We start from the raw sequence: 24,141 nt of genomic DNA on the forward strand, positions 1-24,141 counted from the left end.
ATGGGGGTTTATCCACAAACATTTTAAAAACATACTAACAAAAGAGGTTTATTCACAAACATTTTAAAAAGTTCTGTAAATATATGTTTTCCATGCAACGTTTTAAAAATTTCTCTCATGAGAAGTTTACTCGGGAACGTTTTAGTGAGGTTTTGAATTGCAATTTGTTCCGAACGTATCTTTGCATGTATGTCCAAGTACCGGACACAGACAGTCGATAGATGTGAACTAACGCCGCAGTGAGCCTAAGTCCGATCATACGAATGTTTATGCATCTTTTATTTCGGTATTAGTGACGACTGAGCTAGTCATGCGCATGACTCAGCGCCAATTAACATAGGATGATTGCACATGGCCGTTAGGGCAGCAGATATGTCCACGCAGCGAACATTGAAAATAGCATCCTTCTTCAAAGTCAATATACAATAAGAGTAATAAGATCAATATAGAGTGCGCGTCAGACGTACCTTTCGTAGTAGAGTGCGAGACAATTTCTATGACTATGCTGGTTACAAGCTCCACACACACCGCTCGCAGAAACTGATGAAACTACGACAGAGACTGAGGAAGCGGGTTTTCTTGCCTCATTTGCATGTTTTATTATGCTGCAAAGGGCAGCTGCCTGCCCTTTGCAGTTCGAGCTATACTGCACATATCTGAGCAAACAAAATCTGCAGCTCTAAAAAAAGCATGAGCACTAAACATAATGAAATCCCACTGGTGTATTTTAGAGGGTTCAAAGTATTAGCGCACTGATCTTGAGTCTATAGGCTTCATATAAGCAGCCATTTCCAAAAAATAAAAATGTCTAAGTATGTTCTTAACGATTTCTTACGAAGAAGTTTTCTAGATCTTTCTGGCGGAGCATTAGCAAGCATATAATATCTCTTTTTGCCTCATTGTCTACAGAACACCTGAAAGTAGATTTCTTCTGGACATTACCGTATACTTTTGTAGATGTTTGTTACACGTTGTGTAGCCCTTCTTGTGTTTCGTGAGAGTATGCTGACACAGTTTTTCACCTTACACTGCAGGAAATACAGTAACAGTAAAATAAGAATAAATATTGCAATCAAGACAATAGTCAAGAGAGTTTCACAAAAGTTGAAGAAAGGATGCATCTGGGCATTAAATAATTTAGTGCAGGGCAACTCTACCATTTTTAGGGGTTAGTGCATGTCCAGATAATGTTGCTGAAAAGAGGCCCACGACCACAGGACCAGAGTTTTAAACGTTCTGCAGTCTTATTCCTCCTTTGGACAAGAACAACAAATAGATTGGCTGGATCTCTCTTTAAGTTGCTTCGTACACAACTGTGTAGATTGCAGACTCTCTGCTTTTTCTCAGAGTGCGCTCTATCTAGCACTAGTTCTTAATTTCAATCGATTTAAGCATCTTTCACCTCGCAGAAAGAGTGGTTTTTAATGCCAGCCAGCAAAAGATATTTCACAAAATAGTAAACTTGGTACCATGTCTTACGCCATTTTCTTGCTGACAGATACTGCCACGAGTACTAATTTTTTTCTGGCATGCATCATTGAAACACACAATGATTCCATGATCCCTAGAATGCTCATTTCATAAATCTTCGTGTTATCCTATTACAGTTCCCAACTACTTTGAGAGTTTGTAAGAAATTTTGTATGCGCATGTAAAACCAAATAATTAGTGTTTTCTATTGGAAAACTAACGAACTTGCATTCTTCAAGCTGAGATATGCCATATGGGCCAAAAAATAATTGTTTTGAACTGAAATGATAAATGCAGGTTGAAAGGGATATTCTTGCTGTCAGTGCATACTATTTTCACTGCTTTAAATTTTTTTTCTAAACTCTTCTCCTGAAGTGCACATAGTCAAAGCCACAGATAACACTTACCACTAGAGTCAGAGGGCCTGAACTATCCTGCTCACTTAGTATGGCCTGTGTTCAGGCTAATTGTTGGTAGTATACCAAGGGGAGCATTTGTGGGCACTGTATCTTTTTGTCCCTTCTTAACCTGTACCTGTGATGACTATGCAGTGCCCATAGGTGCTCTCATTGCTGAAAAAGCATCCACAATCAATGCCGTTTGTGCCACTACTCGGTGTTACAACTCAAAAAGCTTCAAGCTTCACAGGTTTACATGGAATGCTCTCTCTCTACAGCAGAACCTGACTTTAGCAGAGGTAAGCCGTAGTTTTTCTGCACTTCTCACAACGAACAGGCAGAGGGCTTTTTTGTGCAGCCCTCTTAGTAAACACCTGTCATCAAACACTGGCCTGTCAAAAAGTTGAGAAGAGCGAATGCCGAGCAACTCACAATGTCGTGGAGCTTCTCGAGCTGCTCGTCAACGATGCCATACACGTACAGGGTGTGGCAACTGTTGCTCCCGACCACAATGAGGTTCGACGAGGGCTGCGGAAAGAGTGGTGCTTGTTATGTTCAAACAGTAGGACAAGACGCGGGCAAGAGTTACCAGAGTGCATGACGCGTACAAGGCCCCTGTGTTCAAGAACGTAGCACGATTTTTGTATGTTGCCATGTTTTTAATTTGGGCCCTTTTTTTCACCTGTTCACGATGACCGGTTCAAACATTTGTGATCAAAAAGCCATAGAAGCAAGTCAGCACCAGTTGCAGCAATGCCGCAACCTTCTTTGTATGAGGAACTTAGTGTTGGGCCCAGGAATCTTTAGGAAAACATTCTGGTTACAAATGTGTGCTCATGTGTGTTCAAATGTGTGGCAGTCATCTTTCTCCGCAATGCACAAAGCACTGATGTCAAGCTCGATCACAGATGACTGCACATAACAATTGGCCACTTGACAAAGTGCCAACCAGGCTAGGATTCTTGTCCCGGTCCCAGCATTTGTTAACAAACCACATGTACTGAGGACCCGAGACACCAGCACTGGGACGTATAATTGGAACATATAATGGAATTTACAAGTGATGGCGTTTCCTGATTAGTAATTGCAACTGCTGAGCCACACAGGTACTGTAATGTGTTGTACATTCTTTTGAAGTGCTGAACTCTACCCTCATAGAATATTCTAATGGCTGGCAAAATAAAAGCACACAAGAACTCAGCTTCAGCATTCTTACATTGGTGTTACTCTTTTAATAGAGCTTGTGCACTGACACTCTTTCCTTTCCAATCCAACTGTCAGACATGCTGATCTTTGAGTGCAAGTTAAACATCACTTGGAGTCATGACACTGACGCCTCTGCGATAGGAAGACCTTTAGCTTTTCTGTCACCTTGGCTTGCCAGAGAGTGATGTATTCTAGCATTTCATGCTTCATGGAACCATCCACCAGTTTCAAATAGCAGCAAAATGACTTCATACATACGGTCTGATCTACCTCCAATCATACAATAACCTATTTGCAACAAATCATGGGGCAACCTGAAGACACAAAGGCACTGATTGACAAGTACAGTCGTGATATGTTAATGCGACCCCCGTTAATATGGACGACTCGAATTATGGACAGTTTTCCTGGAGACCAAACTTTTTCGGTTCATTTACGCCTCGTTAATATGGAAACTCGCTGTCCGGAAAATGGACACGGTGAAAATGCACGGAGCCCATTGGGCCCCATGTATTTTTGTCCCGTTAATATGGGCAGCCATGAGAACAAAATCCCGAATGCCTCTACCAGATGTTCCACCCCTTATAATTTGAGTGCAGAACACCAGCAAAAGGCAGACAAATATGAAAATGCCGTAGTAGTTTGCCTTTCTGTGTGTGCATGGTTTCAAGCTTTACAGTGGTAAGGTGCCAGGTCAACACACCTTACTGTTTTCCACATTGGATGACTGTTTGCGACAAAGAATTCTCTGTATGCTCCGTTGAAAACCACATTCAGCAGTTGTCAGCCGAATGAGTACAGAGTTTTTGGGATGTGAACAGTGACGGTAGGAGATACTTCATCACATCAACAGGCACTATCATCTGCCTCATGGACCACTAGGCACTTCAAATGTGCTTCAACCCGAGCCGTTTTATTTTATTTTCAAAATAATGGCGACCACAATAATGCGCCTGAACTGCTAAGATTGCCCAATTTCCAATTCACTTCCCGCCACTGTGCTTAGAAGGAGTCTGTAATCACATAACAATTTTTCAAAATATTTGTTTTTATTCATGATTCGTTATTACGGACGACTCGCTTTTTAGACGCTTTTGTTCGGGACCCAAAGTGTACCCATTAACAATGAACGACTGTATTTTACTTCTTTAAGATATCCTCCAAAACACCACTGTGAGCATTCAGCCGTTAAGACTTCACACCAAAAACTACAATAGAGTTTTTCCATCAAAAAAAGAAATCAAAGAAATGCTTAAGAATATTCAGAAAGCTTTACCACTCATTGCACAAACTCTTAAAGAAGCATGGAGGTCTTTCTTCAATGTACCTATATAATGACCATACTCAGCAGTTGGGCCTCTTCAAAGCGTAAAAAGCCTATGAAAAAAAGGAATAAGCAGAACAAAAGTGCCATGTTTGAAGAAAGGGAACTGAAGATTAAGCTGTGCACTGGTGCACCATACAGATTTCTTTTAATTTTTCTTGCACACGCTGCATTGGTGATTATCATGCTCCATGCCTGCAGCAGTAACAGTGCAATGCATCACCAGATACCAGAATGATGGACAGTCAAGATCCCATGAAAAAGTATGGGACCTACGTGAGTACACGCCAGTAAACATCAAGTGTTTTTGTCACTTGCTTCAAATTGGCCTGTTGGATAATTCTGACTGCCACCACATTACGTTACTCGTCTTTACCCCATCTACTGTTTCATTCTCTGCCAGCAACATCCGGTGCCCGAGGCCCCATGCTCAACACTACAAAGGCAAGGGTACCTCGACAGCTAGGAGGTCAGGCGAGAGGATGCCATAGAGCTCGTCCCAGCTTCGGACTTCTGGCTTGTCGGTGTCCGGGTTCCACTGGAGCAAGAACAGTTGTGAGCTGCCTTCCAGCGGACCCTGCAAAGAAAGTTGGCAAAATGGCCACACCAGAGTGAGCCAGCATAGCAGTGTTTACCCTTTCCTCCCTTTCTTTTAAAATGAAACTGGCTGAAAATACAACGCTTGGGAGATTTCTTTTTGGCTTTGAACAGTGCTCACAATACAGCCCCTTCAAAACAGCAAAGTAGTCTGCAGAGCTTGACTATCTTGAGTGGCCATGCAACAGTTCCTTCAATGACATAAATATGAGCACATAGGTCTGCATAATACAGTGACAAGGCAAAATCTAATAGCTGAGTAGCTAAGTGTTCCCATTGTTGCATATGAACCCTGTCAACTTATGATGCTTGTGAAAGCCACTAACCAAAGAAACATTTTTGACCTAAATACTGGCACTTTGTTCACCTCATGATGAAATAAACAACACCGGATGAGTATAAACAGCACTTCTGATCACCAGATTTTTTACACGAAGCTGTCTTAAAGGGACACTGAGATCAAGTCCATCTAATTTCTGTCCTTAGTAAAAATTCATTTGATGTCTCTTCCTGGGTAAGTTGACGTTTGGTAGCAAAAGACAGATTTATCGCTCAGAAAATTGCATTTGACAATTTTCCCGCAACTCAATTCAATCTTGTGAAATCTATGCCAAAAAGGACTCTGTGATAACTCACTTGAAATGAATGGCAGTATAGCCTACCTCTCGTATCTGTGCCCAAAAAACTGTGTCGACGCAGCACAATTAAGGGGAACGCAGCTTCCAAATCACAAAAATCTAAAAAAATATCGAATTTTTGAAATTATCAGATTTCATACCCATAAGGTGCTTTTAATCACGTCCCAAAGAATTTTCCTCGAATACAGTCTAGAAGTGACCTTAAAAATGTTTTTTTTTTTTGTGACTATAGGTAGCAAGAAACTGGCTGAAATCTCCTTGAAAATGCCAGTTTTATAAAAAGTGTGTTTTGACCTGAGTGCCTTGCTTGCAGAAAGATTAGCACAACAATGGCTCCATGGAGTTTTATGCTGTTTGTTGCATTGTGTTCCTTGATAAATTGTTCATGCTGTGACATTCCTATATTTTTAATTACTTTATCATTTTTTTTATTCCATCACTAATTTTCAAGAAGATAATGAGCACGTTATGCAAGCATGGATATAATATTCTGTGTAGAAAAACATCGCGGTGCTAAAAATATTTGGAGAATGTCACAGTATCAAACATTCCTTTGGGTAAAACTTAAGAGTAATTGTAGACTCCTACCATGTGTTGTCATCATGCCAGGCTTTCTGCAAGTTTGGTATAGCAGTAAAGTATACATAAAAATATATAATGTCAAAACTACTGAAGGTATTTAAATGAAATTTTGTATTTAAGCGTTCAGTGACTTTTCATTAAGCATGCTAAATTTGATCTCATTGCGCAAAACGTAAAAAATTTAATCTCCGAAAGGTGCGTCTTACCTTAATTTGCAAAATCAGCATGTGATAGTGCCACCTGCATATCATTTTTCAACCTTTTCTGGCTTATAGAAGCTCCAAAGAGGGACAAGAGCCCCTCTGTCTTAGGATGTGGTAATCTATCAATGCATGTTCACTCTGGTTTGTCCTTAGCGTCCTTTTAAGCTCTGCTAGCATGTTTTCATTGCCAATGGGTGCACTTTTATGAAGAAATTTTAAATTAATAAAACACAAGTCCATTTCGCATTTTTTTTGCCCGAGTTGTAATTTTGGACATGAAATTACTACATTAATTTGCAATACTGAATTCATCAAGAGGAAGTGCAGCGTTCTTTCTTTAAATGAATTTTCATGGTTCTTAAGCTTAGAGTTTTTCATTCAAATGAGCAGCTGAGTCTTGTGTACTGGTTGAGAAAAATAATAACATGAGAGCATGATAAAAAAAGATATATTGTGTTTTAGAGTGTTTTTTTTTTTCAGAATTATGTTTGAATAACGGACTGCAAAGCACAAAGGGCTCGAAAATGACAAAAGTAAAAGCCCCAAGTGCTGCTGTCACATGTGGTCGGCCTACTCATTAATCGTCTGCATCCACAAATCATTATGCATCATGTTGAATCCAAATGCTGTGGTGCAAAGAACAAATACATTCAATTAAATATAAAAGAGCACCCACCTCAAACAAAACAAAAAATTAAAGACACCTTGAAAGAAATAAGCTTACAGGCTAACCTTAAAGCCAGCATACTGCACAAACAAGTGAACAAAAAAAGAGAGAAAGAAAGAAAAACTGGATTAAACAAACAACTTGCTAAGGAGTTGTGTTCATCCTTTGTAGACTCTTCAACCAAACCCTGAAACCTTGAAAAAAAAAAGCAGATTTGAATAAAATATTTCTGGCAATAAAAACTAATGTTGGGAAACTGCATCAGAGAGCAGTATATTTCTGAGCCGGCTTAAAAAACACCAGCAGCAGCAAATGCGGAACGCCACACCTCCTTGCAACAGTGAAAAGGTGTTACAAGAGCACAGGACATTTCTAACAATGTAATAAGATAAAGGCTCAGATAAAGCTGAGCATGTTCAGCAGTGCTCAACACACTTAGTTGCGAATCTTATCCAGATGGAGATATTCACAGGATTATGATTGCCAAATGCCTCAAGATGTGAAATGCCGTGTTTCACAGCACCCAGTACTCTCACAGAACTCTTTTCACTGCAGACAACTGCTGCTAGCAGAAAAGCTGACCTGCTTGGCATACTGCTATTTTGCAATCTGTTTCCTTTATTTTTTGTGTCACTGATATGTGCTACTATCTTGAGACTCTGATGCTTTATCAGTGCTTTCAGTACTACATGGCATCTAGTGATCCTTACCTGGAATACCTCTTGAAGATCCAAACACAAGCCTCAGCCAATCATGATTGTATCCTACCTCAGAATAAAAGCAGACCTACCCATGATGAAATGCGAAGGTCGACCTCTTCTGTCTGTTATGGCAAGGCACTATCATTCTTTTTTACTGCAGGGCGCAGGTCAGCCTCATGACGTGCGTTAAATAATTTCTAATTGCTTTGTGGAGGTTGAAAAGATACACAATTGTTAACCTGCCACCAAAAACTTGATGCACAAACAGTGAAATCATTTCAGAGGGTTCATATTGCAATTGCTCACAATTAACAAGAGCTGGTGCAGCAATTGTTCAGCCACCGTATGAAGGCCAAAAGCTGTGAATTTCATATATGGTTTGGCTAGTTTTCTATGCTAGCATAAATGCTGATTCACTCATGAAATAGTGATTTTAATCTCTCTAGCAAAATTACCAAAACCAAAAGATGATTCATAAATTACATATAATAAGACATGTACTATGACATATACGCTTTCGTTAAATGGAGTTCCCAAATACAAGCCCTTCAATGGGGGTGGCATTGGGGAACAGAGGAACTTCGTAATATTGAGGAATTTCCTAGATGGAGCTTCGTCACATCCAGGTTTAATTTGGTGCCGCTTTCCCTCATGTTGATCTAGGGAAACTCTATAGTTTTGTCACAAGTCTGCAAGCAGCCCTCTCTCGATGCTTGTGATGATATATAGCTTTACAGTTTGAATGGCACTGAAGTGAGAAATAAGAAGAAAAACAGCAAGGAAATGACCATTATCTTTTAGAGTTTTGCACGACTTTTTAGGGCACAAGTATACATGCCACATATATGCTCATTTGGTGCATGATCAGGCAATAAGATATGTGAATTGCGCGTTCAAAAGGCCTTCCCGTTCTCCACCCACCTCGGTGGCGGCGTGTATGTTGAGCAGGGTCTCGAGGGGCCCCCGGGACTGGTCCATGAGGTAGCGCTCCGAGCGGCTCCGCACCACCATGCTGTCGAGCGGGAGCTCCACCGTGCACACAAAGCGGTCCCCTTCCAGCCCCTCAATACAGCACACCCTGCATTTAATCATGCAAAGACATACATCATTGTCTACACTTCTCAGATAAGGGGAGTCACCCACATTTCGACGCAACAAAAAGCATTTGAGCTTTCTTCTCCCCAGCTGCGAATGGATGCAGTGATGGCAGGTTGGTTAAATTGTTTTCACGTGGCATTAATCGAACTGTGTGTACTGTGTGTGTCTATCACATTAACGCTCAGTGAGGGTACACTGTTAACTGCTGGGTGAAACTTGCACAGGTATGCACATGGCACCTGTCCTCATCATTACAACAATAAGCATGACTGAGCTAGTGCGCCCAATCACGTAATTTGCGCTGTGCTTTCCCTCTCCTCATAACATCGTCTGTCACGCGATGCTAAGAAGAACAATTTACTGGGTGAGTTGACAACAGAATGCCACAGATACAGCACTACAGACAAGTAAATAGAAGAGGTACGCATGTTCTTTTATTTGTTCGTTGCCACAGTGGTATATATGTAATGCACTCAGTTTTCAGTCAGCTGTTGTGTCCTCTTTGCCATTACCCATGTATTTTGCTTCAAGAGCTATGGTTTGAAGCCACAGTAGTCACCTTTTAGCGAAGGTGAAACACAGAGGACATCTGTGTTCTGCTCAATGTCCACACACATTAAGGAAATTAAGAAAGATGGTTGAAATTAATGCCAAGCTCTCCACCACAGCATCTCTTTCCCTCTTCTGTCCTTCACTCCCTTCCATCACGGTGTGGATGAGGTGTTCACAGAGTAGTGAAACAGCTCCCTGGCTTTTCCTTTCTTCAATGCCAACCCGCTTATTTATCCATAACTTTAGGCATTTTGATTCTATCAACTTGGGGAGTACAGCAAGCACTGAAAAAACACCCATGACCAGTTCCCAATAACTGGAGATTGCTACAGGCTTAAGCCTTACATAATAAGTTATCTCTCGCTCGACCTTCTCCACATTTCTTGAAGAAATGAGCAAGCGAGTGCAAGAATGAATGAACGATCCAGGCTCAAGCATAAGCTGGTGGATAAGAGAGGACCACTATACCAGATATAATAGATTACCAACAAAAAGACAAAAGGTGCACATCAGTCTAATCTCAATTAATTTTTCCGAGAGGGGGACGACAGGCAGAGAGAGAGGAAGCCAGGTTAAGAACAGCCGCTGAACACCATTAAACAATGACACCACAGAGCGTTTCCTGTCAGGCAGACAATGCAGCCATGGCTCAGTTGCATGCCACAGTAGGGGGAATGCCAATTCAGGAATCAGTGCCCGGATGAACGCCTCGCACTTGCCTTTCCAGTCCAAGAATGACTTCCATTTCTGTTTGCTCGATGTCGGAACATGGTATGCTGTAAAACTGCAAAAAGAAAGATAAAAAAACACCCCATGAAAAGAAAAAAAGATAAAAGATATGGCAATCTACTGAGCTGTTCATAGTAGCATGGCTTGTCTCTGGGTATTATTTATTACGCTCAAGACATCACGACACCTTCAATCTTGCTTAGACCAAGGAGAATAGCTTTTCTCATAAATTTACTTCCACAATATACACACCTACATGAATAGAAGCCCCTGCAACTTGAGTGTGTTGCAACAAGTTTAGATTGCATGTAAAAGATCTAAAGTAATTGAAAAGCTGCATACAAATATATAGGTTAAAACACATCAAGAGCTTCCACTCTGACTGTCTGGCACCATAAGCCATACAGACAACTCCGAGCTCCCAATGTTAACTGACTCTCATATAAAAATGTAGTTGTATCAAAATATATCATGAATGACATGACACTTGTCGAAAGGGCATAGAACTACTTGTCCCCCCAAGGACAACTTGTTCAACCAGTTCAGCTTCCGCAAGCACATTTAAAGGATTCTTTGGATTCTTTTTGTTCAAAGTACAGAGTCATGTGCAAGGTGAAGGAGAAGTATTCCGGCCTAGGACGCTCACCATGAGAGTTGACTCCGTCGCCAAGATGAGCCTCTTGCCATTTTTGCTCCAGGTTCCACACACAAACCGAGACCTGCAACAATAATGTCACTTCAACCACAAAAACTGCAGCCTTGAAAAGTTCTTCAGCCATGTGTCATCTATACCAGGAAGGCGCAATTGCACAGGCATTAAAGGATGTAACAAAGAACCCTGAGAGTATCGCTTAGAGACAAGGTGTGATTTCGGTGGCAACGACGACCTGCAAAATCATGGAGGCAAAATTAAACAAATCGAGGGATATAAAGCTGCTTGCTAGGAAATCCTGCGCAGCTATGACTTACATGAAGCAGAGACTGAGACTGAGTGATTTCTTAGACGTCACCATAAGCTGCCACATGGTTCAATGAGACTGCACAGCATTAGTGAAATCTCTACTAACCTACCTTCATTACCCTGTGCCTCATTTTGCTGGCCCTCACGCTTTATTTCACTGACTATTTCTTGGGGGCAGTAGTGAGCCCAGTGCACTGTACAGGCTTCACTTCTGCATTTGTTGACACTCTGCAACATTTAAGAGCTTCGACAAGAAACTCTCAGAGAGGATCTGGAAACAAAGGAGGTTGTGCTACTGTGCTGTAATCGTTGCTTGATTTCAGACCGCCTTCGGTCCCCATTCTATTGTAATTGCTGACTTCATTGGGTAAATAGAAGTTCAAAGCATGAGAAGCTGCCACTGATTAAGAGCTGCTGTCAGTTGACTGCAACTTGCAAAACAAAAGCCCAATTTAAAAAAACCACGAACAAATTTTCATTGACGTTCACACCTGGAGCATACAGGCTCTTCTGAGGCCAACTGCAGTAGAAGAAAACCTCTGCCTATCTTTATAGCTCATTAAGCGCTCTCTCAGCAGTAATTGCAGTGAAAAAGCCAAAGTGAAAAAGTAACTATGATTGCACAAAGATGCAAGATACATAGGTAGTTACACTATACAGCACAGGCTGCAGGTCATCATTCTTTTGGGTGTCATATTGGCTGAGATAATATGTCTCTTATCCTGGATTCCCGACTCACCTGAGCAACAGACTTGCGCCTCAGAACTGCAGCAAGAAATTAGTTAATTGTATCTTCTTGACAATTCTGCCACATTCTCCTCTACATAGTATCTGCCACATATTATAAAACATTGCAAGAGACATCAAGCATGCTTTGCAGACAAAAAAAAAAAGAAGGATAACAATCACAGCAGTGAATGGTACCTTTGGAATGCACTTACGCTGCAGCTGCAGATGCTGAGTATGACTAAAGTGAGAAATAAATGGACTGTCAGAACTTAAAAAAGTTTTAAAGAAAGCTGCAATTTTTCTTTTCATAAAGTTCTGTTGTTTCCCTGAGAGGTTTATTTAGTGTTTTCTTTCCCCCTTACCATTTTTATTCCCGTGAAATTCGCTTAATTTACAGTGAAATCTCATTAATTCATATTCATTTAAACATGCAGTTTATTCAAACAGCCAATTTGGTCCAATCAGCATCAAGCGTATTTTTTAAAAAGGCTGCCCTTAATTCCCATACCGCATAATTTGACCAAACTTTAACTTCTACTGCAAGTAATTGCAAGAACACTCAATGTTACACTGACATCCAACTGCAAGTGGCACTGACCCAGCAAACGGGGTGATGGTCTTGACTTCCTGCAGCTCAGAGCTGTCCTCGTTGACCACGTAGATGCGTGCTGAGTCCTTGAACACCAGGCAGAAGACATCTCGCTCAGGGTGCCAAAGACACCCTGCATAATAACATGCCGGGGTTGAACACAAGCCAAGTTATTTGTTACCCTGCACACAACGCCCACTCAAAATATCACAATTGGGAATGAAAAAAAAAGTGCAAAAAAAAGTGCAAAAATTTGTAGCTCAAAAAAAAGAATTATAGACTAATAAGCTGCACACATTTTTTTAATTCGCAAACAAAAGCATAAAGTATGGCAACAATTTACGTCTAGGGAAAGTTAAAAATTCCTCTTGTTCATACAGACCATGGCTGTGATCATGTAAATGTGTAAAAGTGTTGGGGAAAAAAATGCAGATACCTAGTGTTAAATCCCAGGCCCAGGTAGGAGAACAAGACCGGAAGCAGGCAGAGTGGGTGAGGGAACAAACGTGGGTTTATGACAACCTAGTCGAAATCAAGAGGAAGAAATGGGTTTGGGCAGTGCATGCAATGCGAAGGCAAGATAACCATTGGCCCTTAAGGGTAACGGAATGGATTCCAATAGAAGGCAAGCGTAGCAGGGGGTGGCAGAAGGTTAGGTGGGCGGGTGAGATTAAGAAGTTCGCAGGCATAGGGTGGGCGCAGCTGGCAAAGGACAGGGTTAATTGGAGAGTCATGGGAGAGGCCTTTGCCCTGCACAGTGCGTAGTCAGGCTGATGATGATCATGATGATGAGGAAAACAAGTATCACTAGTTGATTTGGTTTAGTGTATTCCTGTCACTTGTTGCAAATGCTTTGCACTTGTATATCCTTCTTTATGTGCAACACTGCGTAATATCAAGAACACTGCCTTTTTTAAGTTTAACTTTAAAGAAAACATTTTAACTAGTATGGTGAAAAAATCAACTAACACTAACCAATAACTTGACACAAACGTCCCCAGAATTATTTCAGTAAACAACCTGAGCACAACTGAGCTCAGTTCTGTCCACTTTCCTTCTCTGGAAATGCACATGAAAAAAGAAAAAGAAAAGACACTGAAGGTTCGTTTACATCTCGGAATAGGTCGATTAAAGGAGAAAAAGCGTGTGCACACAGCAAGCTGGCTGAATGCGGAATGCGAGCTGCGAGCAGTCAGCCAGGCTCAATGGCGGCATGCGGCAAGACGCACCAAGCTCAAACAATGGGCACTCAAGACGGAGTGCTTGTCAAACAGAGCCGCCACTCAGCTGTGACACACACCTCGCGTCTTGCATCACTGAGCAGGAGAAAGAGCCCTTGCTCAGGCCGTGCGCTGACAGCAGACAAAAAATACACGCAGCGTAGTGCAGTGTGCGTCTGCTACATGCGATATCACGTGTGCCTCCGAGAGACGTTATCTCTGTTTCTGTCTCTTGTTGCCGGTGGCAGGTGATGCGCTGCTTTATCGTCTCTTGTTTCATTCTGAGCTTGCACACGACACTGGTTACCTTGCTTGCAGAGACTGGTAGTGCAGAATGGACGCAATAATGTTTGCCAGCCGATTTAAAAATTAGTAAGACACTTAAGCACTGCCTTAAAGGTATGACGCGACAGCGTTAATGGTTATCTGCAACATTATTCCTAATTAGTCCCCATTCTAATTACCCACACCCATTACCATACATCAGTAGGCATACTAGACCATGTGATACACCACAAAACATACAAGGTCTCCCTTTAACCCCGTTGCGAACATACTTTAGTACGACTGTTTCAAAACTGGTGTACTTCCTGATAATACATTCTCATTTATTTTCTGCAGTTAGCCATGGGCATTCACTTTTAAAACGATGCTTAGATCTCATCATTCATCGGCAGAAGATAGCTGCATGCATAATGACCTTTTAATGCAGGCACAATTGACACCTTCATTATTCTCAGAACTCTAGATACTGCCTTTTACTCTTGTGTGAGAAACGAAAGTGTGTCTTGTTGTAAATGCCATCACTCCTAACGCTCATCCCCTTTCTTTTACACAGTTTGTTATACCCACTAGAAACACAAGAAATGCTAGCAATTTAAACTTCAATTAATCTGTCACTAAAATTTTTTATGATCAACGCCTCGTACTGTATATTGGTACAAAAATATAGAATAAGGTCCTCTTGAAATTAAAATGGCCAATAACTTTATATTTTCTATAAAAAGATTCTACTTTGGAAAAATTGATTCATAAATATTCATAATAAAATTGTGTAAAAGATAATACGCTTAAATTTTTTGGCTGTTCTAACATGTTGGTTTGTTTTTCCTGATTCAGCATTACAATCTTGCAGTCCGTTTTTTCGAGTTGCATAACTCAAAGATTTATGTATCTATATGCGCCCTTTCATTTTCTTTAGTGATTTTTTTAATGTGTTTTCCTATACTTTGTTAATATGCTTTATCCTGACAGTTTTGCTCCCGTTCTTCAGGCACGTTTTCACTGCTGAATATGTCTGCAAAATGGGCCTGTACTAGCTTCGGCTGCAGGCTCATCATTTGCGTGTATGTGTACTTTCATTGAAATGAATGAATGAATGAAAAGTCGAACCAACATACCCCAGCGGCATTGGGGTATCATGTCTTGACTCGCAACCCAAGGGTCATGGAATCGATTATTACCCCAAGTTTCTCTTCAGCATAATTAACTTGCTTTACATCCTTACATGTCATTATGACATTTCGGTCATGCTATGACCTCATGTTCGTAATTTAACTTGAGTTTTAACCATTTTCATTCCACAGCTCAAAGTGTGCACGACCCTCTCGACCGATCCCGAATCAGTGTGACAATGCGCACGGCCTTTTCTCCAAAAGTCAGCTCTATTAATGTCACATTAAAGCAGTTCACTCGACATGCAGTGCCCCATAGGATGGGAGAAGGAGTATACAGTCACCTTGGAGCACGGGCAGCTGGGGCAAGGACAGGAGGGCCCACTTGGAGAAGGAGACGCACTGGACGGCCGTGTTCATGCGCCAGATGGAGAGCTCCAGGGAGCCGTCGTCCACCCTTTCGGCCACCACGCTGATGAGTGGAGGCCATTTTTTGGGGCTGCTGTAGCACAGGCCGTGCACCGTCCTGAAACACAAACTGACACTATTATGCAAGTGACCAGAAAAGCCAAGGCGCATCCTTGCAAACAGAGTTTGGATTCTCCACGAGCTTAACAGATCCTGTTTACATAGAATGCGGCCATCTTTGATATAGAGACAAATCCACTCCCAGAGAAATGGGTTGCCGTCCCACCCTTAAGGTCTGGTTAGAGTGCATTTCATAACTACACCAGGTCAAATGACTCGATCCACATGCTGTTAGCAAGGAAAAGAAAGAGTAACCCTGACTGGATTGAGTAAATGAAAGCTGGTGTGATGAGTTCAATTTTTTCATGTATGCAGTCCACTACTGAAATATTTACTTCCATTTCGTGCTAGCGTATCTTGCTGCGGGCTGCCTTTTTTTTTTGTTCCTGGGCAAAGAAGACACAGTAATATCACAAAGTGGCCAAAGAGATGAGAAAGCTTCATCTGAGCACAATGCAACTAGGAACGCTTCACTCAAGAAAACAATTGCTTGTATTTTGCCCTGTGCTTGTTCGCAAATGCCACCTCCTCTGTTCCCGAAGGCCCCCTGCCTGGTTACCTGTTCCAAAGGTAACCTTTCATACTGCCCATACTCCTTGCTTAGTTGAAAACCAATGCTTATCTCGCCGAAAAACAGCGTGCTTACACGGGACATAGAAAGAAGACCCGCACAAAAACAGTGCTGTGTTTGTTTGTGCGCGTCTTCTTTCTCTGTCCTGAATAAGCGCGCTGTTTTTTGGTGAGATCATGTACCAACTGGCCTGGCAACTATCCTTAATGCAATGCTTATCTCCCTAGTAAACTTTAGATGAAAAGTTAGTGAGCATGTCTTTGAAAATATCATGTGTCAATTAAATGTTTTTTCATAATTAAATCCCCTGCAACATCGTTCCTGCAGCAGTTTTTCCTGTGTTACAAACTACTTGAAACTACCGTATTTACTCACATAATGAACCCACTTGTTTTTCGATAAAGTTGACTTCAATTTGGGGGGGTGGGTTCATTACACGATAAAAAGTTTTGACATATCTTTGCAAGCCGAAATTTAATACACCTTTACCACATACGTTTCTTCATATACCTTTCATTCAATTTCAATTTCATATGCTTTTCTTCTTGCTCCTTCATACTGCACACAGCATATACACATCAGTACAAATAAAATAAAAAAAGCAGTTGTGAGCAGTGCCCTGCCTCTGTTTATTTTTTTCCATCCTTAGGGCTGGCTTTGCTCTATCCCACAACTAAGTAGTATAAGAGTTTCTTTTCACACCACCATACAACTACAGTGTGCACTGGCACAGGTAATGTGTGCCTAGAGAGAAATTGCGGTGTTGGATACATAAAACCAAAAACTTTCAACACACATATCTACAACTGTCATATTTGGCCAGATAATAACAATGCTTTTAATTGTTTTCTTACACCTGTCTACATATACACAGCAGAGAAGGATATGCCTTAATTCAAAAGAGATTCAAGTGCTAAAAATAGAACTATTTTGACAATATCAAGGAAAATGGAAAGTGTGGATAGCTTAAAAGATGAGACAAATACGGAGCTTTGTTAGAGAAATTCAGTTATGTTCAGCTATGGAACCTGAGTTAGTTGTCTCCTTCGGAGAAGAAACTCAAACAGCATAAAAAAAAAGTCAAAGAGAAAACAACCATCAAAAAGAAAAAAAAAGCCTCAATGCAGTTGTAGCTATGAGCATCAGAGTTAAGTATCAGGTAAACCATGGCTAGGATTGCTTGGGATAAAATGTGTATGAACTCGGGGATCGTCCGCTGTTCAACCATAGAGCAATTACACTAACGACTGCTTTGTAAACCACATAAAAAGTTTGCGACAAATGAGAAGTCATTAGACTGCTTCCGCAAAAAACTCTCAGGTTACTTCCACAAGCAAGTGAAAGTTCATGGACAGATGAGTTGATCGATCGTGTGAGCAGTGAACAGTACCACTCGGTAATTGCTCCTGCCATTCTGTACAGTTTAGAGCAAATATATTCCGTACCGTGTGTATTTAATTACGTATTTAGCATATATTTTCGAATATTTCAATGTATATTTATTGATCTGCCTAGAGACAGGCCTATATTGTATTTTATTTGTAGCAATTATTGTTCCATAGGAGCAGAGGCATGTGGATATGCACATATAGCTCACTGGTATTAATAATGCGAACCCGTGTATAACAACATTTGCCTTCAGTTGATTGAGCTAAACAAGAAGGAAAGAAAACTTGGAAGAACCAAACGCCTGCTGCACATTCATCAATAAAGCTGCCCTCGCCTTAAGACACTGCGAGCAATTTTCTGCTGGCAGTTTGTTTGAAAAAACATTTGGTGCACTGCAACACGTCTAACACTCAGTGAAAAACAGACAAAACAAATGCCATGCAGAGCTATATCTATTTTCCATTCAACCCTTGCTGTCTAGCTGCACCCAGCCACTTGCCACAAAAGTGGCACTTCACTGATGGCCTACTTCTCTTTAAAAAGATATACGATAAATGCAGAGTGGGAATTCAAGGTTCCACTGTGCCTTTTATTGCGAAAGCATACTGCTTGAGGTTTCCGCTCTTGGCTGTCGTCCCGGAGAATCCACCATTGACCTTTAGCGTGACCTATGTGTGACGTCATACCAGCTGTGAGAAAGCGGGGCCCCAACTCGGCTCGTCGCGATCGTCAAAGCGAATCCTTCATGCTGCAGCTGCGCGCCGCTGCCGCGACGGGTGCTTGCTGTACGTGACGTCATGCCAGCTGTGGAAAAGCGGCCCCCCCAACTCGGCTCGTCACAGTCGTCCCAGCGAATCCTCCACGATATGTCAGATGATGTGTATAAGGTGAAGCTGCAACGATGTGCTGCAGCTAAGAAGCGGCGGCGTGCGGAAGAAACGGATGAAGAGCGGGAACAACGTTTAGCTAAATAGCGTGCATATTGTAGTCGTTATGGAGAGCGCGAAAGAGACGCAACAACGACAGAACGAAGCGAGCAAGAGACAACGCGCTCAAGAGACACCAGAAGAACGCGCCGCAAGACTCGAGAAGCATCGTAACGCAGATGCGGCTAGAAGTGACACCTGACACTTGAGAAGTGACACAGGTGGACTGACTTCTAAAAGGGATAGCACAGCTAATATAATGTCATCACAGTATTTCAATTCCATTCCTTCTAGCTTTTAATTACTGGCTTAAGAGGTGCAATGCTCCTGTCACCACCAGGACAAGCCAGCTGATGTGGTGGAGGATAATAACTGGATATAACTTAAAAAAAAAATATATCAATAAGTGCAAGATGCCAGCCAGGGAGATACCACATAAGTGTCAGACACAAGTGTATTTGTCACAAGTGTATTTGTAGCTAGACGTAATAAAAAAGTGCGCAGCATGCTGGAAAGCAAACAAGAAATGTGGGATTCATGGCACTGCATTTGACAGTGCATGATTAAGTCCTGAAGAAGCAGCTGGTGATTACCTGAGAAAGCTACCTATAACACACTTCCTTTCGTGCCTAAAATAAGTCATTCCTGCACGTACACTATTTCACCCGCACGACAACATAAATAGCAATTGAGAAGATGACTGCATTGCTCTGACACTAGTAACACTGCTGGCAAGTGAAAATGATCACTGTGTAAGAAAATTATGGGCCGGTGTTCACTAATGTCACAATCGCTGTTTATGCTATTTCACCAGTGTAACAGCTACTGTCAAACAGAAAAAATTAACTGCTGATTTGTAGTAGTGGAAGAGCGTTTAGAACTAACCCCACTGTTTGAACAGCCTCAACCCAGCATTTGAACTGCAATTAAAACATCACTTACACTGCTCCATACTGCATGGCCCTTTAAATTATTCGATGGCAACAGGCTTGTGCAAATTATCTATGAAAACAGCACCGTGAGTTTTGGCCTCGTGCGAGCTATTTCCAAAATAATAATGTGACAGCATTTAGGCTGCTGTCATACAAAAAATTACCCGCTTTTCTGTCACAAAATCCCCCGACTGGTCGACAGAGGTCATGTGACCTTGTGACGTCACCAAGACCAGCCCACACTGGCAGGTGGGCAGTTAAATTAATGATTGGTTGAGAGAGGTCACGATGCTTTGTGACCTTACCACAGCTTGGACACCATGGCACTTGGTAGGTAGCCTGCCCACTGGGCTACCTGTTCCTGTGGCATGTGGCAATGAAATTAATTCAAATAAATTCAATACAATTGCCACCTGCCCCCATGACACTGTACATGAGCCCTACAGGAGTTTGGAAAGAGCAACCTGCATTTCACAAGTTCAACCGGTGGCTGTGTTTAAAAGAGCCACCTATCTAGAAGAATAAGAATGAGGTGGAGTGCCATATGGGCAGGTTCTCTTATATCATGATGAGTAGTTTACCAATATCCCTCAAGAGCAAGTGTACAACAGCTGTATATTACTGGTACTCACTTACGGAGCAGTAACATGGAGGCTAACAAAAATGGTTCAGCGTAAGTTAAGGACAACGCAGCGAGCCATGGAAAGGAAAATGATAGGTGTAACGTTAAGAGACCGGAAGCGGGCAGAGTGGGTGAGGGAACAAACGTGGGTTAATGACATCCTAGTAGAAATCAAGAGGAAGAAATGGGCTTGGGCAGGGCATGTAATGCGAAGGCAAGATACCCGCTGGTCCTTAAGGGTGACGGAGTGGATTTCAGGGGAAGGCAAACGTAGCAAGGGGCAGTAGAAATTTAAGTTAGGTGGGTGGATGAGATTATAAGAAGTTTGCAGGCATACGGTGGGTGCAGCTGGCAAAGGACAGGGTTAATTGGAGAGACATGGGAGAGGTCTTTGCCTGCAGTGGGCGTAGTCAGGGTGATGATGATGTAAAGTCCCACATCGGGACCTTTGAGGTATTAATAAATAAATACAGTAGTGGTATAATGACTCCCTGCGATCTAGCATGGGGTTGAAATGGTCATGACATCATCAACGCCAGTTGACTACAGGGGATAAATCATGAGGCATCGCCAAATTTGAAAATCTGAGGACCCCCGAAATTTGGAAGTTCGTTCACCCGCAAAAATTCCAAAGAAGTATTTCCACCCCACAAAATAGATTAAAGCGCATTAGTGAGGATTAGTGGGTGCATTCAAGTGCATTATTGCGTTTGAATGATATAATTCCACGTGACAATCCAATAGAAGGTATTGGAACATTCTAGAAGGTGATGACTCATGCATACTATAAAAGGGCAATGGAATTTGTTCGAACTGGCCTTACGGTAGGAAAATCAAAAGAAGAACATTACACGCTCATTGTAGACTTCATAGCAGGCAACCTAAATGTTATGGCATTACCTTCTTAAAGAATGTCGTTAAGAAGGCCCCCAAGTTTTTTTTTTTTGGGCCTATTGCTCCTTTATTCATTTTCATTTTAATTTACAAATATATATATATTCCACATTTTCTTTGCTGCGAGCTCCCTGTAAAGACGCAAGCACAGTTCAAACTAAGCTGCTGGCAGCTTATTCAAACTTGCACTCTTCTAATGCATGCCTTACGGTAGATGAAAACTAAACTTAGCTGTGGATTAAATATGTGCATGGCCAACAAGTGCCGTATAAATGACTCAGAACTAGTTTGAAGCTTCCATCCAGAGTAAGAGCACTTACAAAATTAGTGTTTCTCGTAATGCACTAACTAGTTATATCTTTTAACACAGCAGAACTTAAAAATAATCAGCCGCTTATATACATATGAAAACTCAAGGAATCAACAAAACTATATACCTAGTTATAAACGTGATTTCATGTGAGAAAGATTGAAGACTGAGCCTTGCAAGCATAGCTATTCACATGCTGTATGTTAATTTTGTTCAGTGTGACATACAGGCAAGTTCACAACTATACAAGTCCCTCCAATATTCCAAGCAATAGTCTGAGGCCTTGGTTATTACACACACCTGCTATGGTTGCCCCACAGACCTATAAAGACAGCTACCAATAATTCAAATAATGCATTATGGCACAGCAGATCTACATAAGCAGCCATTTAGCCAAACCCAGGGCATTAGTCCGTTTGTGCATTTAAAATATGATTTAACTATGCCACCATGTGGTGTGAAAAACGTAACCTTGCGTCACACCATTATTAAAGGAACCTAATACTTGTAGCTGCATGTTCTAGCTTTCCATTAGTGCAACTGGTGCTTTTCTAAGGTCCCTGCTTGGGAGTTATAAGCATACTTATTGCAGCTTTCTTATATCCGTAATATAAGCCGACCTACAGCTTAGCAGGAGCCGTGGCTCTTCAAGCTTCAATGAATTCTCAAAAAGCTCATGACTATAGCTCTCAAATCCTGCAGCCATCTTCTGCATGGTCAAAGAAACAAGTCTCTGCTTATAACATCATCTAGCACTGGTGTCAAAGCGGCACAACCAATGGTTATTGAATAGTACCGCTGTTCAACATAATGAGGTGAAAAGAGGCTTATCAGTTAATTGTGACTCGCTACTCGCTAATAACACGGTCTAAATGACTCGTGCCATGCAGCAGTATCTTTTGCTAGCTTGAACAATAGGTTAAGCAGGCATTCAGAGCAAGCATTAAACATTACTATGAAATATGCTTAAAGGGTAAATACTGGTTTTAACCTAAAGCAGTCAATTGGTTAGTTGTGTGTGGAATTTATATCACCAGTAAGCCCCTGGCTTGACTGGACAGCAGTGCTGGTCAGCAGAGAGCAAGTAAGGTAGTGACTGTTGGTGTCATTTCGTTCATGTACAAGCCTTCCACGAAGTGTAAAAAAGGACTCAGAGTCTGACGTGTGTTCTAAGATTTTGAGCTCAGCAAAAGCCAAGGTTGGATATGGAGAAGTTTGTGTCCCAAAAGTTACATGTTGCTTCTAGACAACATTACATAAGGCTCTTCAACTATGCTTAACTAAGCATTAAACACACTGTAGAATACTGCTGTGGTAAGCTTGAAAATAATGTATTACACAAGTATATATGATACAGTGGCAGTCAAACGTTCACAGACACATATCTGGTTTACTGGGCTACCTTGACCTTATATTATAGAGGCACTGCAATACATGCAAGACAAGAGAATTAAAATCAAAATATGAATCCATTTATAAAAATTTTCTAACTCAATGGCAGCACTGTGAGATACGGGAACATGGAATGACAAAAAACTTTGAGCTAAAATTAAATAAATGGAGTTTTGCATCTCAAATCTGAATGCATGAACAATGAAAGCATTTATCAAAGGTCAACTTCAGCATGAAAAGAAAAATGAAAATGAAGTTCTTAAACTGGTGCACTAGCTTACGACCTGTAGCGTACATTGCAATGATGTTAACTTTTGAGTCTGACACCGTAATCAAAGCTTGAATTAGCTAGCCAATAACAGTGCAGCCATTTGCATGCATTCACACGTTTAGTTCATAACTTAAATGTGCTGTCGATGTATGACTTCAGATTACATCACCAGTCAGACATTTTAGTGAGGTTATAGATGTAAGATATCAAGCATATGTAATTCTCAAACAAAAATAAATAAACCTGTGTCACAAATAAACTTAAAGCTAGGCAATAGGTCTACCGTGTGATCAATGTCACATCTTAATGGCATTTAATCTCAAGCATTTCCCTAAGCTGTTGTGCGAACTATATGCAGCATACATAATATGCACAGAAGCCTGGTATAACATGTATGCACGCACGATTTTGACACACTATGGAAGTGGGAGTAATGTTCTCCTAAACGCTAGCTGGCAAATGAGAATAAACTTTTTTCTCGACGTGTGGGAATGTTTTCATATTATTTGTGCGCATTTGCGGCAACTCTAGGGTGTTACACGAACAGAGTACGCGTACGTGTGCAAAGAGCGAAGCATATGCACGTATTTCGTTTTTCACCCTCCGGCGTTAAAATGTTAGTTCGCTTCACACCACAGCCCGGTGCCCAGAGCAAAAGAAAAAGAAAATATAGAAATGCTGAACACTCAACAGTGTCATATAATACAATCTCACGCAGAATGCACTAGCTGCATGCAAGCTAGGATTTCTTTACACAGGATATCGTCAAAATAAAGTTTAGGCCTAGAGGGTGAAGCGCTTCGGGGCAGGAAAGCATTGCTTTTACGCGCGAAAGTTCATCGCCAGGTTTATCCTTTCAGTGTTCAACGTAACAACTTCAAAAGTGCGCGCAAAATTTAGAACGGCGCAAGAGAGGCAACGATCCATGCACTGAAAAGACACTTTCCCGCACTACTAATTGTACTGCGGGGAAGCACGCTTTCTGCAAAGCCGCCGCCTCGGTTTTCACGGTCGTGGATGGAACGACGCATGTGCTTCGCACTGGATCACGATATTTAAAGAAACTCGCATCCGATATCGACATTGCGACACTCTCTTCATCCGCCAGCCTCCACCGACCAGCACCCTCTTTGAGCAGAACGCACCGCGATAACACGTCCGCGGGCTCACGCACGAACGGTCATCGATATGCGATTTCAGATATCGATCCGCGTACAAAGCTGGAAATAAAGAAGAAGGGCATCAAAT

General features: G+C 41.5%; 1 protein-coding gene across 4 annotated transcripts in view; it reads right to left on the reverse strand.

Annotated features, from left to right (window-relative positions):
- The window catches only part of LOC144096613 (WD repeat and coiled-coil-containing protein-like), a 45,054-nt gene that overhangs the window by 19,472 nt on the left and 1,441 nt on the right, over positions 1-24,141 (reverse strand). For all 4 annotated transcript variants that reach the window (XM_077629429.1, XM_077629427.1, XM_077629426.1 and 1 more), the window contains exons 3-9: positions 15,403-15,584; positions 12,454-12,577; positions 10,812-10,884; positions 10,156-10,220; positions 8,708-8,864; positions 4,853-4,975; positions 2,301-2,396 (exon numbers count right to left, since the gene is read on the reverse strand). In XM_077629429.1, the coding sequence (XP_077485555.1) occupies positions 2,301-2,396; positions 4,853-4,975; positions 8,708-8,864; positions 10,156-10,220; positions 10,812-10,884; positions 12,454-12,577; positions 15,403-15,584 (820 nt within the window). The remainder of the gene's footprint in view (positions 1-2,300; positions 2,397-4,852; positions 4,976-8,707; positions 8,865-10,155; positions 10,221-10,811; positions 10,885-12,453; positions 12,578-15,402; positions 15,585-24,141) is intronic.

Source organism: Amblyomma americanum, chromosome 7 (genome assembly GCF_052857255.1).
Source record: "Amblyomma americanum isolate KBUSLIRL-KWMA chromosome 7, ASM5285725v1, whole genome shotgun sequence".
Lineage (NCBI taxonomy): Eukaryota > Metazoa > Arthropoda > Arachnida > Ixodida > Ixodidae > Amblyomma > Amblyomma americanum.